Source organism: Schistocerca gregaria, chromosome 4 (assembly GCF_023897955.1).
Source record: "Schistocerca gregaria isolate iqSchGreg1 chromosome 4, iqSchGreg1.2, whole genome shotgun sequence".
Classification (NCBI taxonomy): domain Eukaryota; kingdom Metazoa; phylum Arthropoda; class Insecta; order Orthoptera; family Acrididae; genus Schistocerca; species Schistocerca gregaria.
Genome location: NC_064923.1, coordinates 150,024,688 through 150,042,234, shown reverse-complemented (window position 1 = coordinate 150,042,234; position 17,547 = coordinate 150,024,688). Strand labels below are relative to the sequence as shown.

General features: G+C 38.9%; 1 protein-coding gene across 1 annotated transcript in view; it reads left to right on the top strand.

The window, feature by feature from the left end:
- Window positions 1-17,547, top strand: part of LOC126365960 (stAR-related lipid transfer protein 7, mitochondrial) — a 129,585-nt gene that overhangs the window by 102,323 nt on the left and 9,715 nt on the right. Inside the window, exon 5 of the mRNA XM_050008751.1 lies at window positions 6,384-6,566. Coding sequence (XP_049864708.1) covers window positions 6,384-6,566 — 183 coding nt within the window. The remainder of the gene's footprint in view (window positions 1-6,383; window positions 6,567-17,547) is intronic.

The following is a 17,547-nucleotide window of genomic DNA, read 5'->3' as shown; positions in this document are numbered from 1 at the left end:
GAAGATTAGATGGGTATATCACATAACTAATGAGGAAGTATTGAATAGGATTGGGGAGAAGAGAAGTTTGTGGCACAACTTGACTAGAAGAAGGGATCGGTTGGTAGGACATGTTTTGAGGCATCAAGGTATCACAAATTTAGCATTGGAGGGCAGCGTCGAGGGTAAAAATCGTAGAGGGAAACCAAGAGATGAATACACTAAGCGGATTCAGAAGGATGTAGGTTGCAGTAGGTACTGGGAGGTGAAGAAGCTTGCACAGGATAGGGTAGCATGGAGAGCTGCATCAAACCAGTCTCAGGACTGAAGACCACAACAACAACAACAACAACAACAACAACCTTTTAAGAAGATTAGGAGGAGGGGAGTGAAGGTTACAGTGGGGCTGGGCTGTTCAATCTTATTTTAGTTAATTCTACATTTACATCATTACTCCACAATTCACACCTAAGTGTGTGGCAGAGGTTTCATAGTACTGCTTTCCAGACTATTTCTCTGACTTTCCATTCTCAAATAGCATGTGAAAAAAATTTACAACTAAATCTTTTGGTGCAAGCTCTGATTTTTCTTGTTTTATCACATCGTTCATTCCCCCTATTTAATTGAGAGTGAACAGAAATGTTTTAGCATTTGGAGAAGATAGTTGCTGTTTGTAACATCACATAAAGATACTGTCACAACTAAAAGAGCTTTCGTTTTAGTGACTGCCACCCAACTCCCATATCATAATCATGGTACACCTTCCCCTGTTTCATAGTAACACAATACGAGCTGCCTCTCTTTCAACTTTTTCAGTTGTCTTTGCCAGTCCCTATCAAGTAAGGACCCCATACCACACAGGAGTGCTCCAGAAGAGGATGGACAAGCACAGTTTAGGCAGTCTCTTTAGTAGATATGATGCATCTTCCCTATAACTTTTTCTGTATGATGTTCCATTATAAATTTATTCCACTAAATACCTTGGTATTACAATTATGAATGACAGCCTATAAGTTTGTGTGTTTTATTGTGCAACTGAAGTGTAACAGAACTTTCTTTAATACCCAGATGCGTCAAGAAACCTTATATTCTTCAGAGTTAATTGGCTTTTCTCTCACCATGCAGATATCTTACATGAGTCATATGGTGATTTATTTTGATTAGTAGGTAGTAAATGACATTCTCAGATGGCTGCTCAGATTGTCAACTAAATCATTTACATAGATTGAGAACAGCAGAAGGGCTTTTCCTTGGGAAACCCCAGATCTAACTTCAGTTTCATTAAAAGACTTCCAATCAGTTACTACAAACTGTGACCTTTCTGAGAGTCAATTGTGAATCCAGTTGCATAGCTGAGATGAAACTATGTATGCACACAATTTGAGTAGAAACCCCTTGTGAAGAACAGTGTCAAAAGACTTCGAAAAGTATGGAATCAACTGGAATTCCCCTGCCGATAAGCCTCATTACTCTCTGTGTGCAAAATGCTGGTTGTATGTCAGTAGAGCATTTTTGCCTTTGTATTTCTTAATGTGGGAACACAGTATGTGTTCCAAAATCCTACTAAAATTGTTGTTGTTGTTGTTGTGTCCAAAGACTGGTTTGCTGCAGCTCTCCATGCTACCCTATCCTTTGCAAGTGTCTTTATTGCTGAATATGTACAGTAGTCTGCATCCCTTAGAACCTGCTTGCTGTATTCATCCCTTGGTCTCCCATACATTTCTCTCCCCTCACCCTTCCTCCTTTTCCCTCTTTTACAAAACTGACAATAGCTTGAAGCCTAACGTGTCCTATCAACTGATACTTTTCTTTAGTCAATTTCTGCCAGAAGTTCCTTTTTTCCTCATTTTGATTCAGTACATCCTCATTAATTACCCAATCTACCCATCTATCCCTCAGAATTTTTCTGTAACGCCATATTTCAAAAGCTGCTATTTCCCTTATTGTTGGAACTGCATATCATCCACTTTTCACTTCCATATAACGCTGTGCTCCAGGCAAACACCTTGAGAAAAGACTTTTGTTAGTTAAATTTGTGTTCAATATTAACAAATTTTCTGGAAAATCATTTCTTGTGATTGCAGTCTGCATTCTATGTCCTTTCTACTTCAGTCATCGTCACTTTCTGTTTGAGGATTTGCTGCAGCATATGTGCAATATAGCAGGACCTTGATGTGGGTATATAAATGCCAACATGTAGGCAAGGGATTAATGTGGCATCCTGTCCTTCCGGTGAGTGTGCAGTAAAATCTAAATGTGAACTGTGGCAAAATTTTCAGCAAATGAGTCCAAACAGGACCAATGTATGGGGCAGCATGTCTGTTAAAAACCACCTTTGTGGAATGCAGCAACAAGAGTTGCTGCTGCATGATGATAACACACATTCCTATATCAGAAATGTTGTAATGCAGAAGTTATACCAACTCAAGTGGGAGACACTCAAGCAACCATCCTATAGTCATGATCTCTCCCCATACGATTTTCGTGTCTTCGGTCCCTTGAAAAAAGCCTTGAAAAGTCAACAGTTCCTATCAGAGGAGGATGTACAGTAGACAGTTATAGACATATTCACCCAGCAGGACACAGTGTTCTACAAAATGGGTATCTTCAGTCTGGTTTGTTGGTGGGATGATTTGACCTGACTGGCATACTAATTCTGGACTGTACGGCTTTCGAACGGGAACTTTTTGATCACCCCATGTAGTGTAAATTGTTTTTCTCACAACCCTTTGGATGAGATGTTTCAAATTATCTGAAGAAGACAGAAGTTTAGTTTCTTTTTAATATAATACAAAAACTGAATTACTGTGAATAGAATTCATGTTTTTTAAGGTTACAGCCTGAAACACAGCAAGCCAAGTAAAGCGATCACGTCTTGAAATGGCACACACTCAACTTTCTCCACTAACCTGTAAGTCTTTGTTGCATTGTATCTGTCAAGTTATGATACAGCTAAACAAATATTACTTATGTGTCCCCTCCTAAAATGTTTTATTTCAGGCAGACACCTTCAGGAAGGCAATGGCTTGTAGTACTTATCTGTGTTGAAGGCATAATTTCAATATAAATATCTAGTGTGACAGGAACAAGCGATTTTAATATTAGTCATCCAGTTTACAATTTTTAGAACGTAAATCACATGTCATCAAGTTACCTCTCTCTTTTCAGTGATCTGGTCTACCATTTTTAATCATGTGACTGTTATCATAATGATCTGTTGTCACCCCCTACTGATGCCAGAATTGTCATAGAGCTGACCCATCGCCACTCTGTTTAGCTTTGTTTAGCTTATAAAATTCACTTCCAGATGGTGATAGTGAGCTCAATATTGTTGCTCAAAATTTTTATTCACGAGTTTGCTGATAGCTAACAACTTTTGATGGCTGTTTCAGTACAACATTGATGGCCGATAACTCTGCTACTGCGTTGTTCATGTCATGCTTTGTAATACACTTGTTTGCATTCTGTTAGTTTGTCCCATGTTGTTTTTGTGCAGTATTGTTATTTAATGTTGTTACTGTGCTGCTTTTCTTTTAATTAATGTTTGTTTATTTCATCTGCTTTTGTGATTTTTTTAATTTATCCAATGTGTGGCCCAAGTAGAGGACTTACTGACAATAAAATTCATAAGTTATTGGAAAGTAGCAGTGGTGCACTAATGTAAATGGTTAAGAGTGTCACAGTGATGTTCTTGCTGGTATAATGAATGAAAATAAAGACAAAATGGAAGATGCACAGCAAACTGAAGTGATTGCACCTCAAACTCTAGAACTACTACCACATCCATTTCACATACTGTTTGGACCAAACATGTGCTGCCAGTAGGATCTTCTGCAGTGGAATATTTCAATTAATTTTTCACTGCAACATCACTTCAACCTATTGTCACTGAAACAAATTGCTCAGCTAAGCAATTTATATCTGAATATGCTGCTACTTTGCCCAGCCCATATAAAAAAATCAAAGAATGTCACAATAGCTGAGGTGAGAGGTTGAATAGCATTTTAACAAAAATGGGCCTCAACAAATGTACATGTTGTTCATGTATGAATCCTTCTCAGGCCTTTCCTTGGTTTAGCAAAATGTGTTCTGCTCCTAAACACAAGTGTGAGGTGATACAAAACTGCATTCTTCGGGCAGATTGTAATATACCTTATAATGTACCATCCAATTATTATCTCTGGCATTAATAGAAATTCCATTTTTCTTATGTTATTTTAGTCAGAAGTTTGTATAGATTGTATGGACATTAGTGAACTTTCTTTAAATCAAGTGAAGTGTTAACTATATGGAAATAAGATCAAATTAATATTATTTTTTGAAAAATATTTTTATTCAGTTGCTAAAAAAATGTTAAGCAAAGAAGTAGGGTAATCTGGGTATACACTAATGAATTACATTATACACTTTTATGAATAAGTCATATTTTTTATATTTTTGAATTGAATACAGTAATGTATGGAAATGGCAATTTCAATGGAACCTTGCTTGACAGAATAAAAAGTATTACATTTTTAGCAGTTGCTGCTCAAAATGGCTCACTGCAAAAGTTTTATTCTGCAATTTGTCCAGTCCTTAAAATGGATAATTCTTCTTCTTCTTCTTCTTCTTTTGAATAACCCATTTGGAGGGTACGATGAATCAACTTTGGCTAATCTTCATTGTATTAGATTTCCTCAGTTTCCAAATTTCCTTCATCCTTTTAGAGTGTTGTTCCCTTTCTTCTTGAGTCCACTTTTGTCTAGTTATTTTCTTTCTCTCCTGAAATTCTGCCTTTTGAACTGCCTTTCTGAAATGTGTTCTGTTTTCTATTGTGTCTATTGTAACTCCAGCATTTTCAATGTCCTTTTCAGTCTCTATGAACCATGCTGGCTTGGATTTGTAGCTATTGAGTAATGTGAATATCTGCTTGGTTAGTCTGTTGTTATCCATTCTGAATATATGTCCAAAAAACTGTAGTCTCCTCTTCCTCATTACATCAGTTATTTTTCTCCGTTTTCAGATATAGCTCTCTGTTTGGTCTTAACCTGTATTCAGCATTATCTTTTCTTTTAGCTCCCAGTATTTTCCTTAAAATTCTTCTTTCGACCTTCTCTAGTTTCTCAAGATCTCCATTTCTTGTTAGTTTAAGTGTTTCTACCGCATAGAGAGCTTCAGGTCTGGCCACTGTTTGGTAGTGTCTTAATTTCGTGTTCCAGGACAAGGATTTTTTATTATAAACATTTTTGGTCATATGAGACACTCTTTCCATTTTGTGCACTCTAGTTTCTATAGCTATCTTTTCTTTGGCATTGTATGTAATCCACTCTCCTAGGTATTTAAAGGAATCTGTTTTGTGTATTGTGTTGTTGTCAACTGCAATATTTTGAGGAGCATCACAGATGTTTGTCATAAACTTTGTTTTTTCATAGGATATTTGTAGTCCTGCTTGGCTGCTTGTTTTTGTAGTTCTCTTATTTGTTCTTGGGCATTGTCTAGTGAATCTGTAATCAATGCCATGTCATCTGCGAAGGCTAAACAGTCGACAGTGATCTTGTTTGGATTTCTCCCTAGTTGAATCCTTTTAGTATTGATGGCCTTCCTCCATTCTCGAACTACCTTCTCCTAGACACAATTGAAAAGCAGAGGTGACAGACCATCTCCCCAAACGATTTTGAGAGCTCGCCCCTAAATTTTACTTTCGATTTTGTATTTGTCAAAGTACCTTTAATTATTGCAGTTGTTTTAGCATCAAGTCTCAATTTTTTTAAGATATCAAGCAGTGTATTTCTGTCAATTGCATCATAGGCTTTTTTAAAATCCACAAAAGTAATTACATATTTTAAGTTCCTGATTTTCCTCATTTCTATTATGTTCTTTAAATTTAGTATTTGTTCTGCACATGACCTTCCCTTCCTAAATCCAGCCTGATACTCTCCTAGCTGTTTGTCAAGTATCTCTTCTGCTCTTTTTAAGAGCGCCTTAGACAAGATCTTATAGGACACTGGTAAGAGGCAGATTCCCCTATAATTGCTAGGATCTGTTTTCTTCCCTTTTTTATGTAGTGGATGTATTAATGCAGATGTCCAGTCTGGTGGTAATCTGTGTGTTGTCCAGATTTCTTTTAGTTATGGATAATTGGATATAAATTTTTTGAAAGCAAACATATCTTTCCATAGTCTCTCTCCATCTTGTTTATTAATCACAGCTCTATCACAGTTCTTGGTAATATAAAAAACATTTTCTTTCCACAAGAATTTCATTTTAATTATTTTAAAAATAATGTAATGTGTATGATTGTTGCACATATAGTATTTGACTGTACAATAGATCATAAATATTTTTGTTCCTAAAGGAAAAATGTGATGTGAATACTGATAACACCAGCATAAGGTACCAATACAGAAATTTGTTCCTTATTTCAGAAGCTGTTTTCTAATAGGGACTATGTTTTTAATCGGCGATATATGATCTGCGTAGAGAAAAATGTTATCATTATAGTGAATAAATGTGTAGAACATCCTGGCTGTCCAGAAAAACCAGAAAATCATCGGGTGAAGGAATATTGGTCTTACATGGTCATAAAGCCATTCACGCATTTCAATGAGGTACGTTTTTTCCCACTTTGTATTATATATCTGTTGACATAATTTAAGAGACAGATGCTAATGTGGAAGATATTTTGTATCACTCTGTCACCCTCCCTGCCGCCTCCAGTACAATGCAGATTACAGTGTATCATTAATGTTAGAACTTTTTTCCTCTCAGTTCTGTAATCTATTTTTAATAGCTGAATTTTCTGTCCATCTACTGTGATACATCCAAAGCATGTGCTTTAATTTTATATTAAGTATAAAATTTAGAAAAAGGAATGACAACAAATGAGTCACAATATATATGCTCTTAAGTTATAAAGTTGTCTGTGTTTTTTTTTTTTTTTTTTTTTTTTTAGATCATAGGCTATTACTATTGTCACATGGCATCTGTTTTATTCTGTTTGGAGATTAATGTTTAAATTTGACACTTGGATCTCAAAACATGATGTTATCATCTTGTGCAAGTCTTTCAGTCCACCTTTCAAAGCATGGTGTGGGTAGTTCTGCATAATGTCTTATTGTCTGTCCTTCACATTAGAGTCACACATAGTCCTTTCACTTCAAGATGTGGCCTCCATCTCCCTTGTCTCATTCAGGTGAGTTTTGGCCATTCACTGTGGGGAAGAACAAACCTTGCAAACGTTTTTGTTAGCTTTTGAATTAGACGGACATTCTGGGAGGGATGTTCATTCCAGCAGTCGTTCACTTCTCTGTGACACCTCCGACCAGAAGACTGACACAAGGTGGTGTGTGTTATGTCAGACATACAGCTAGTGGATTATGGGAAACAATATTTAAAGCTGAGATCTTAGGGATTTTTGTCTTCTTAAGAATTTGCACCATGGAACCCTTCCATCTGAGATATGTACATCTGACAATGTCAGTAATGGTTCTCGTGGCCTCTCTGAGGCATGCATCTGTTCTCAAGGTCAGTTACTAGCAAGATTTTTGAGAAGCTTTACACAGTACCATGGAGCAATAGTGCTATCTCTGATGCATACTCCACAGTATTTTGTAAAGTGATTTATAAATGATTCAAGTGACCCATCTTGAGAGTAGCTGAAAGGTTGTCAGCAAAGGTATCAGAACAAGCCCTCAGAATATCCCAGATGCACAGTTTGATCAACCGGGAAAACTTAAAGAAATGTACATTTATCTTCTTTGTAAGTGTATTGTTTTCTCATGCAAGAGCATAATATTCAGCAGCTGAATATACAAGTGGAACTGCAACACTGTGTAGTGATTCTGCATTTTCTGCTCAATGGTTTCAGGTGTGTGCTTGAGCTGTGAACATTTCTCAAAGATTTGAGCAGTGCCGTTTAAATAATAGTGTCTGATGAAGGGTAACTCCGATGACAAACTTTCAGACGTTGTTCAGGGATACCTTCTGAGTATTTTGGTATAAGGGACCCACAGCAGCTTGTTACATAGTTATTACTAGAGATCGCATTATATGCATCATAAAAACCTTAAAATATGCATGAAAAATGCTTAAAAATGCATCAAACTATCGAAAGAAACTTCCACATGGAAAAAATATATTAAAAACAAAGATTCCAAGACTTACCAAGCGGGAAAGCACCGGCAGACAGGCACATGAACAAAACACACAAACACACACACAGAATTACTAGCTTTCGCAACCGATGGTTGCTTCTTCAGGAAGGAGAGGGAAAGACGAAAGGATGTGGGTTTTAAGGGAGAGGGTAAGGAGTCATTCCAATCCCGGGAGCGGAAAGACTTCCCTTAGGGGTAAAAAAGGACAGGTGTACACTCGCACACACACACACACACACACACACACACACATCCATCCGCACATACACAGACACAAGCAGACACATTTAAAGGCAAAGAGTAAGGGCAGAGATGTCAGTCGAGGCGGAAGTACAGAGGCAAAGAAGTTGTTGAAAGACAGGTGAGGTATGACCGGCGGCAACTTGAAATTAGCGGAGGTTGAGGCCTGGCGGATATCGAGAAGAGAGGATATACTGAAGGGCGAGTTCCCATCTCCGGAGTTCGGATAGGTTGGTGTTGGTGGGAAGTATCCAGATAACTCGGACAGTGTAACACTGTGCCAAGATGTGCTGGCCGTGCATCAAGGCATGTTTAGCCACAGGATGATCCTCATTACCAACAAACACTGTCTGCCTGTGTCCATTCATGCGAATGGACAGTTTGTTGCTGGTCATTCCCACATAGAAAGCGTCACAGTGCAGGCAGGTCAGTTGGTAAATCACGTGGGTGCTTTCACACGTGGCTCTCCCTTTGATCGTGTACACCTTCCGGGTTACAGGACTGGAGTAGGTGATGGTGGAAGGGTGCATAGGACAGGTTTTACACAGGGGGCGGTTGCAAGGGTACGAGCCAGAGGGTAGGGAAGGTGGTTTGGGGATTTCATAGGAATGAACCAAGAGGTTACGAAGGTTAGGTGGACGGCGGAAAGACACTCTTGGTGGAGTGGGAAGGATTTCATGAAGGATGGATCTCATTTCGGGGCAGGATTTTAGGTAGTCGTATCCCTGCTGGAGAGCCACATTCAAGGTCTGATCCAGTCCCGGGAAGTATTCTGTCACAAGTGGGGCACTTTTGGGGTTCTTCTGTGAGAGGTTCTGGGTTTGAGGGGATGAGGAAGTGCCTCTGGTTATCTGCTTCTGTACCAGGTTGGGAGGGTAGTTGCGGGATGCGAAAGCTGTTTTCAGGTTGTTGGTGTAATGGTCGAGGGATTCAGGACTGGAGCAGATTCGTTTGCCACGAAGGCCTAGGCTGTAGGAAAGGGACCGTTTGATATGGAATGGGTGGCAGCTGTCATAATGGAGGTACTGTTGCTTGTTGGTGGGTTTGATGTGGACAGCTGTTTGAAGCTGGCCATTGGACAGATGGAGGTCAACGTCTAGGAAAGTGGCATGGGATTTGGAGTAGGACCAGGTGAATCTGATGGAACCAAAGGAGTTGAGGTTGGAGAGGAAATTCTGGAGTTGTTCTTCACTGTGAGTCCAGATCATGAAGATGTCATCAATAAATCTGTACCAAACTTTGGGTTGGCAGGCTTGGGTAACCAAGAAGGCTTCCTCTAAGCGACCCATAAATAGGTTGGCATATGAGGGGGCCATCCTGGTACCCATGGCTGTTCCCTTTAATTGTTGGTATGTCTGGCCTTCAAAAGTGAAGAAGTTGTGGGTCAGGATGAAGCTGGCTAAGGTGACGAGGAAAGAGGTTTTGGGTAGGGTGGCAGGTGATCGGCGTAAAAGGAAGTGCTCCATTGCAGTGAGGCCCTGGACGTGCGGGATATTCGTGTATAGGGAAGTGGCATCAATGGTTACAAGGATGGTTTCCGGGGGTAACAGACTGGGTACAGATTCCAGGCGTTCGAGAAAGTGGTTGGTGTCTTTGATGAAGGATGGGAGACTGCATGTAATGGGTTGAAGGTGTTGATCTACATAGGCAGAGATACGTTCTGTGGGGGCTTGGTAACCAGCTACAATGGGACGGCCAGGATGTTTGGGTTTGTGAATTTTAGGAAGTAGGTAGAAGGTAGGAGTGCGAGGTGTCGGTGGGGTGAGGAGTTCGATGGAGTCAGGTGAAAGGTTTTGTAGGGGGCCTAAGGTTCTGAGGATTCCTTGAAGCTCCGCCTGGACATCAGGAATGGGATTACCTTGGCAAACTTTGTATGTAGAGTTGTCTGAAAGCTGACGCAGTCCCTCAGCCACATACTCCCGACGATCAAGTACCACGGTCGTGGAACCCTTGTCAGCCGGAAGAATGATGATGGATCGGTCAGCTTTCAGATCACGGATAGCCTGGGCTTCGGCTGTGGTGATGTTGGGAGTAGGATTAAGGTTTTTCAAGAAAGATTGAGAGGCAAGGCTGGAAGTGAGAAATTCCTGGAAGGTTTGGAGAGGGTGATTTTGAGGAAGAGTAGGTGGGTCCCACTGTGATGGAGGACGGAACTGTTGCAGGCAGCGTTCAATTTGGATAGTGTCTTGGGGAGTTGGATCATTAGGAGTGGGATCAGGATTATTTTTCTTCGTGGCAAAGTGATATTTCCAGCAGAGACTACGAGTGTGGGACAGTAAATCTTTGACAAGGGCAGTTTGGTTGAACCTGGGAGTGGGGCTGAAGGTGAGGCCTTTGGATAGGACAGAGGTTTCAGATTGGGAGAGGGGTTTGGAGGAAAGGTTAACTACTGAATTGGGGTGTTGTGGTTCCAGATTGTGTTGACTAGAATTTTGAGGTGTTGGGGGGAGTGGAGCTGGAAGTGGGAGATTGAGTAGATGGGAGAGACTGGGTCTGTGTGCAATGAGAGGAGGTTGAGGTTTGTTGGAAAGGTTGTGGAGGGTGAGTGAGTTGCCTTTCCGGAGGTGGGAAACCAGGAGATTGGATAGTTTTTTGAGGTGGAGGGTGGCATGTTGTTCTAATTTGCGGTTGGCCTGTAGGAGGATGCTATGTACAGCCGGTGTGGATGTGGGAGTGGAAAGATTGAGGACTTTGATTTGGGATAGGAGTTGACGGGTGTGTTCATTGGCCGAGTCGATGTATAGGTGAAGGATTAGGCGGGTGAGGGCTATGGATTGTGCTGTTTGGAACTGGTATAAGGACTGATGGAAAGAAGGATTGCAGCCAGAGATGGGAACTTTAAGTGTGAGGCCTTTGGGAGTAATGCCAAATGTCAGACAAGCCTGAGTAAATAAAATATGGGAGCGTAATCTGGCTAGGGTGAAGGCACGTTTGCGGAGGGAATGTAAATAAAATTCAATGGGGTCGTTGTAGGGATGTTGTGAGGTTACCATGGTATTAGAAGGTGAAAAGGGTAATATGAGGTTAAAGTGAAAGTAAATAGAAATTTATATAGGGAGAGATAAAGGTGTGAAAAAAGTCGAAAAAGTGTTGGTTTGAGATGAGCTATGTTGATCCTGTGCTGAACTTAGGTTGGTGAACAACAATGAGTGCAAAGGTTGGGTAGTTATGTTGTCTCCAGATCACGTTAAAGGGTGGGGAAATTCAAGAAAATTTCGAAAAAAAAAATTCCGAAAAAATAAAATTCGAAAAAATTTCTCGAATAAAATCTCGAAGAATGTGTGTGTAAATGTATTCAAAGGACTGGTTATGTACTGGCAGGTTATGAGAATGAGGCTAACAAGTGCGAAGCTGCTAAAAAATGATCGGTTATGTGGGAAAAACGGGAATGGAAATAAAACTAAAGTTGTTGGAAATAACTGAGATGGTTGTGTAATGGGTGAAAGGAACTGAAGCTGTGAAATAGTATTCACGAGTTTACACGAAATGTTTGTAAACTTGGAACAGTGGATTTTATAGCAGCGGTTATGTTGAAAGCGTTGAAAATTTTAGGTTATGGTTTGGAAGTAAATTACGTATTATTGAGTATAATTAGGCAGGATAAAATGTATGGTAGATTACGGAAAAAGGAAAGATGAATACAAAGTGAAACTTCTTGTACAAACGAAAAGAGAAAGTAAGACGATAGAGAAGATTTCGAAATGCAACAGAGACAATAACAAACGTAATTGTTGGGTTCAAATTAATGATGATGTAAATAAAATAGAAAGAAACTTCCACATGGGAAAAATATATTAAAAACAAAGATTCCAAGACTTACCAAGCGGGAAAGCGCCGGCAGACAGGCACATGAACAAAACACACAAACACCCACACAGAATTACTAGCTTTCGCAACCGATGGTTGCTTCTTCAGGAAGGAGAGGGAAAGACGAAAGGATGTGGGTTTTAAGGGAGAGGGTAAGGAGTCATTCCAATCCCGGGAGCGGAAAGACTTCCCTTAGGGGTAAAAAAGGACAGGTGTACACTCGCACACACACACACACACACACACACACACACACACACACACACACACACATCCATCCGCACATACACAGACACAAGCAGACACATTTAAAGGCAAAGAGTAAGGGCAGAGATGTCAGTCGAGGCGGAAGTACAGAGGCAAAGAAGTTGTTGAAAGACAGGTGAGGTATGAGCGGCAGCAACTTGAAAGGCCTGGCGGATATTGAGAAGAGAGGATATACTGAAGGGCCATACTCAAAAACTCCATAATGTTTTATTTAAAAAACAACATGCAATCATGAACTTTTTTGAACAGCATTAGCTTTTAATTAATACTGTTGGAGCAAAGCATCATTTACAATTTATTTTACATTTTTTCTACTATTGTAAACATAAATGACCAAGTACTGTCCCAAATGTTCTGTAGTAATATTGTGATATTGTGATTTGGATAACTCAAAACATTTATATAAGCAGAAAAGGACCATTCTACATCAACCAAGGTAACTGGGCAGAATTTTTTAATTTTGGGTGCTATGTTGGCACGAGGTTTCAAAGCCTGGTTTATTGTTAAAGAAACATTTTAAAGTTTTCTTGGGAATACCTCTGGCAACGAGGAGTTCACAAGAATAGATTCATTCAGTGCCAAACCTTGAGTTTCAACTTTTTTAATATTTCCAGGTATATTAGAAAAATGAGTGCTCTAATCACAGCAATTTATTTTTTAATACTGGAATCATTAAAATCTTCTTTGCACTGGCAAACTGCCAAAGCTTCTGCACTATCGAAGTCATTTACTACCCCTCTAATGGCCTTGTAAAGCAACACAGCTTCAACCCATGTACTCCAGTGAGTTAATGGTTCCAGAAGTTCATTTGGTAATTGCTCCTTGTATGTATTGATGTGAGCTGGAGCATTTAGAAACACCTTCTTTGTGGATGAAATCACTTTATTTACATTCACAAACATGGAACATACTTCTTCAGCAAGGTGATGTACCCCATGAGCAAAGCATGTCACTTGAATCAAATTGGGATAAAATACTCGGAGGGCGTTTTCTGCTTTGATTGTATAGGGAGCAATATCTGAAATAAACACAAACACCCTTTCATCTGCAGAAGATTCTGGAAATATTTTTCTAATACCCTGATTCACAAATCTGGCGATCGTAGAATGATTTACTTTTTCAAGTTCTTTGCAAGCCGCTAAATAGGAAGAAGAAGGCTCTTCTTTTAAAGCACCAACAATTAAATTTGCATCATAATGGCCCCAAATGTCTGTAGTTTCATTAACTGAAATCCAGATAATTCTGTCCTTGAGTTCATTGCGTTTCTTCCGGAACTTTTATGTAAATTGTCAGTATGTAATTTTCTCACAATGTTGATTCATCTGGTATATTTTGATTTAAACATTATTTGCACAGAAAGTCTTTGAGTATGAGATTGTAAGTTTGTAAAGAGAAATATTCCTTGCAATGAATGCTTCACATAGATCCATGTTAAACCAACTTTTTTGGTAACATTTGGACAAATCCTTGCTACTGCAACATGCTGTTGTCCAGAAGTTAGTGTCGTGGTCCTTTCTTCTGCATTCTTGTGATATGAAGACTTGTCTTGACATATTAGTCTATTTGAAACTTTTTTGTTGTTGCATGAAACGTTTTTCTCGCAAACTGGACAATTCTGTCATAAGTCAATGTTCCAGTGTGGACAGCTATCCATGAAACGTTTCTTTTTTTGGGCGGCATGGTGCTCATCACATTCCACACTACACATTGTAAACGCATTCAGATGTGTGAACTGAAACAATGAACGTGTGACTAAAAGCTTGCGTAGTTTAGTTTAATTGTTGCCAATGCATACCGTATGACAGCGGAGGGGATTAACCAGGTCTCGGGCGCAGGAACATTGACTCTGTCTGCCTGTTCCTCTTCTGTAATGATTTTGCTAGGCAGTGGCCTCCTGGTTAGCGACTGCATGCAGTTCTAGGTCGTGGTCAATCTGTGAGACATCAAAACTAGATCGAGCTAGAGACCACCCATCTAAATTTTTAAAATATTGTAAATATAGAGAGAAAATATGCATTGTCACTAGTTTTTAGTTAAAATATGCAATAACCTGTGAAAAAGGAGCCAAATAAGCAAATGCGTATAATCCAGTCTCTAGTTATTACATTTCATTTCGTTTCTGTATCGCACTAAAAATATTTGCACTACAGTGAAGATATTGACAGCCAGCACTTTTTATGGTTTGTAAACACTTTCTTTTAAGTTAAGTAGTTCCTTAGAAGTCACTGCTTACATGTATAGAGAGTGTACATAAAAAACCTAGAACAGCTGCAGTTTCTTAAACAGTAGGTTTCAAATAATTATTTTTAACTTAAGAATACATTACCTCACTATTAAAACATTTCTTCAGTGAACTGGAAGTTTTTAGCACAAGCATCCCCTATGCAATATTATTGATTTTTAGATAATAGTATGAAAAAGTACATTCAGTTTGGATGCAAACTATATGGAATAATCACATAACTATACAACACTTTCAGCTTAAAATGATTTTTACTTATTCTTTAGAATCTTTTTTACCCTTCAATTCATTTTTCAGTTTCACTTACTTTCTCCACTGTTTCCTTAGCTGTCATTCAGAAATTGTTTGACTGACAACAAAGTGCAGTGGCCTTAGTTTTCTCTGCTCTGTGACAACTCATCAGCAGATTTTGTTAACTTTTCAACATCAGTTTCTAAACTACTTTTGTTTTCTTCCAGAGACTTCCTTGGCATTTTTTATTGTCAAGTGTCAAGATATAGCACTTCTATCTGTCTAGCATAACTTGCTGAAGACAAAAGCTCTGTTGACATTTCCACTTTTATTATACCATCACAAGAGCTGATGTGGTCTTTGAGAGTAATCAAAGAAATATAAGAAGACTCCCTTAGGTTTTATTTACTGAGAATCGTCTTTCAATGTAGGTGTGTCCTTGAGATATCAACAGCATTTTCACAATATGCAATGTTTTTGTATATGTTTCCTTAAACATATATTTTAAAAAATTGAATTTATAATTCTGGGATAAGAGATAAAAATGCTGTATGGAGCAGATTGTACAAAATGTCTGGATCAAGCTGTTACATGTATCAGGATGAACATAGTTGCTACCTTTTGTATGACAGTGAATGATTTAAAACCTTGTTTAGTTACCTGTCCCTTCTCGACATTGGACACATACTCATACTTATTCACTTCATCTCAAATTTCTATGGCTCTTGCTACTGCTGGACCATTGTCTAACCATCACTGCACAAAATTTTAACTGAAGTTTTTTTGTGTTCGAAGACAACACATAATCTTCACACCTTGCAGGTGAATCTTTGAACAAATGGTAGACACTGATTAAAATGAAGTCTACATTTCAATTTGCAGCTGCCGACACCCGTCCCTCCCCTCGTGACTCTTGAATGCAATGCATGTAACATGAAGGCAGCAAGTACCTACATTTAAGATATAATTTCCAAAATCCTTTTTCACTTCAGTTTGTAAAATTTACAGTTTGTGGTTGGACCATCCATTGATATTTGGAAAATTTTTGAAACTTTTTAATATATTCTCAGAAGTTGTGTGTCCTGTAAATGTGGATGTATAGTAGCAGGTAACAACTTCATTCAGCTCAGAATTCCAAATCAATATCCATTTGTTTAGTTTGGATTGAAGAATTACGTATCTTGTCAAACAATAAAACGTGAACTACTTTCGTAACTCACTGAAGCAAAATCTGCACACTTTTTTTACACCACAGGAAAAGTTTTTCATAATTTGGCTATCATAAAACATAGTAGCAAAAAGTTCATTAATACTAGTGCATCTGTTATAGGAATAATTTAAATTTTTCCAGTTCATAGATCACAGCATTTCACTCTTAAGATTATCACTTGCAGGAATGTATAAAGAAAATGTGTTATCAACATTTGTGATAGTTTCTGTTCTTCTGGACTCGACACTCACTCACTCTCTCTCTCTCTCTCTCTCTCTCTCTCTCTCTCTCTCTCTCTCTCTCTCTCTGCCATGCTTGTATTTGCAGTTGATTTGCTGGATTTTTGAACTCTTTAAGAACAGCTTTATTTTCTTGCTTTTGTTCTTTACTGTCATGCTTTTCCCCATAGTAAAAAAAGTATGGTGTAAACTATAAATGGCAGGTCAAGTATACTTCTGCATTTAATGTTTAAGAAGAGAACTGTATTACCCATCGTACGAACTTTCAACTCATCTCTCTGATGTTTAGCTCCTTGTTGCAGAAAAAATACACAGTTCTTTTGTCTTGCAAGAATGAGGCTTTATCCACATTCTGCATTCTTTTGTACCCCATAAAGTAAAGTTCTATGTACTGACTTGGCAGAAAATCCTAGGAAATTTTGGTCTTATGTCACAGCGGTAAGTGGATCAAAACAAAATGTCCAGACACTGTGACCATACAGTACTGAAACAGAGGATGACAGACTAAAGGCTGAAATACTAAATGTCTTTTTCCAAAGCTGTTTCACAGAGGAAGACTGCACTGTAGTTTCTTCTCTAAATTGTCGCACAGATGACAAAATAGTAGATATCGAAATAGATGACAGAGGGATTGAGAAACAATTAAAATTGCTCAAAAGAGGAAAGGCCGCTGGACCTGATGGGATACCAGTTCAATTTTACACAGAGTACGCAAAGGTACTTGCCGCCCGCCGCCCCCCCCCCCCCCTTCTTGCAGCAGTGTACCATAGGTCTCTAAAAGAGCGTAGCATTACAAAAGATTGGAAAAGGGCACAGGTCATCCTCGTTTTCAAGAAGGGACGTCGAATACATGTGCAGAACTATAGACCTATATCTCTAAGAATTTTGGAACACGTATTATGTTCGAGTATAATGTCTTTTCTGGGGACTAGAAATCTACTCTGTAGGAATCAGCATGGGTTTCAAAAGAGATGCCGTGTTTCTTGACTTCCGCAAGGCGTTCGCTACAGTTCCTCACAGTCAAGTAAGAGCATATGGACTATCAGACCAATTGTGTGATTGGATTGAAGAGTTCCTAGATAACAGAACGCAGCATGTCATTCTCAATGGAGAGAAGTCTTCCGAAGTGAGAGTGATTTCAGGTGTGCCACAGGGGAGTGTCATAGGACCGTTACTATTCACAGTATACATAAATGACCT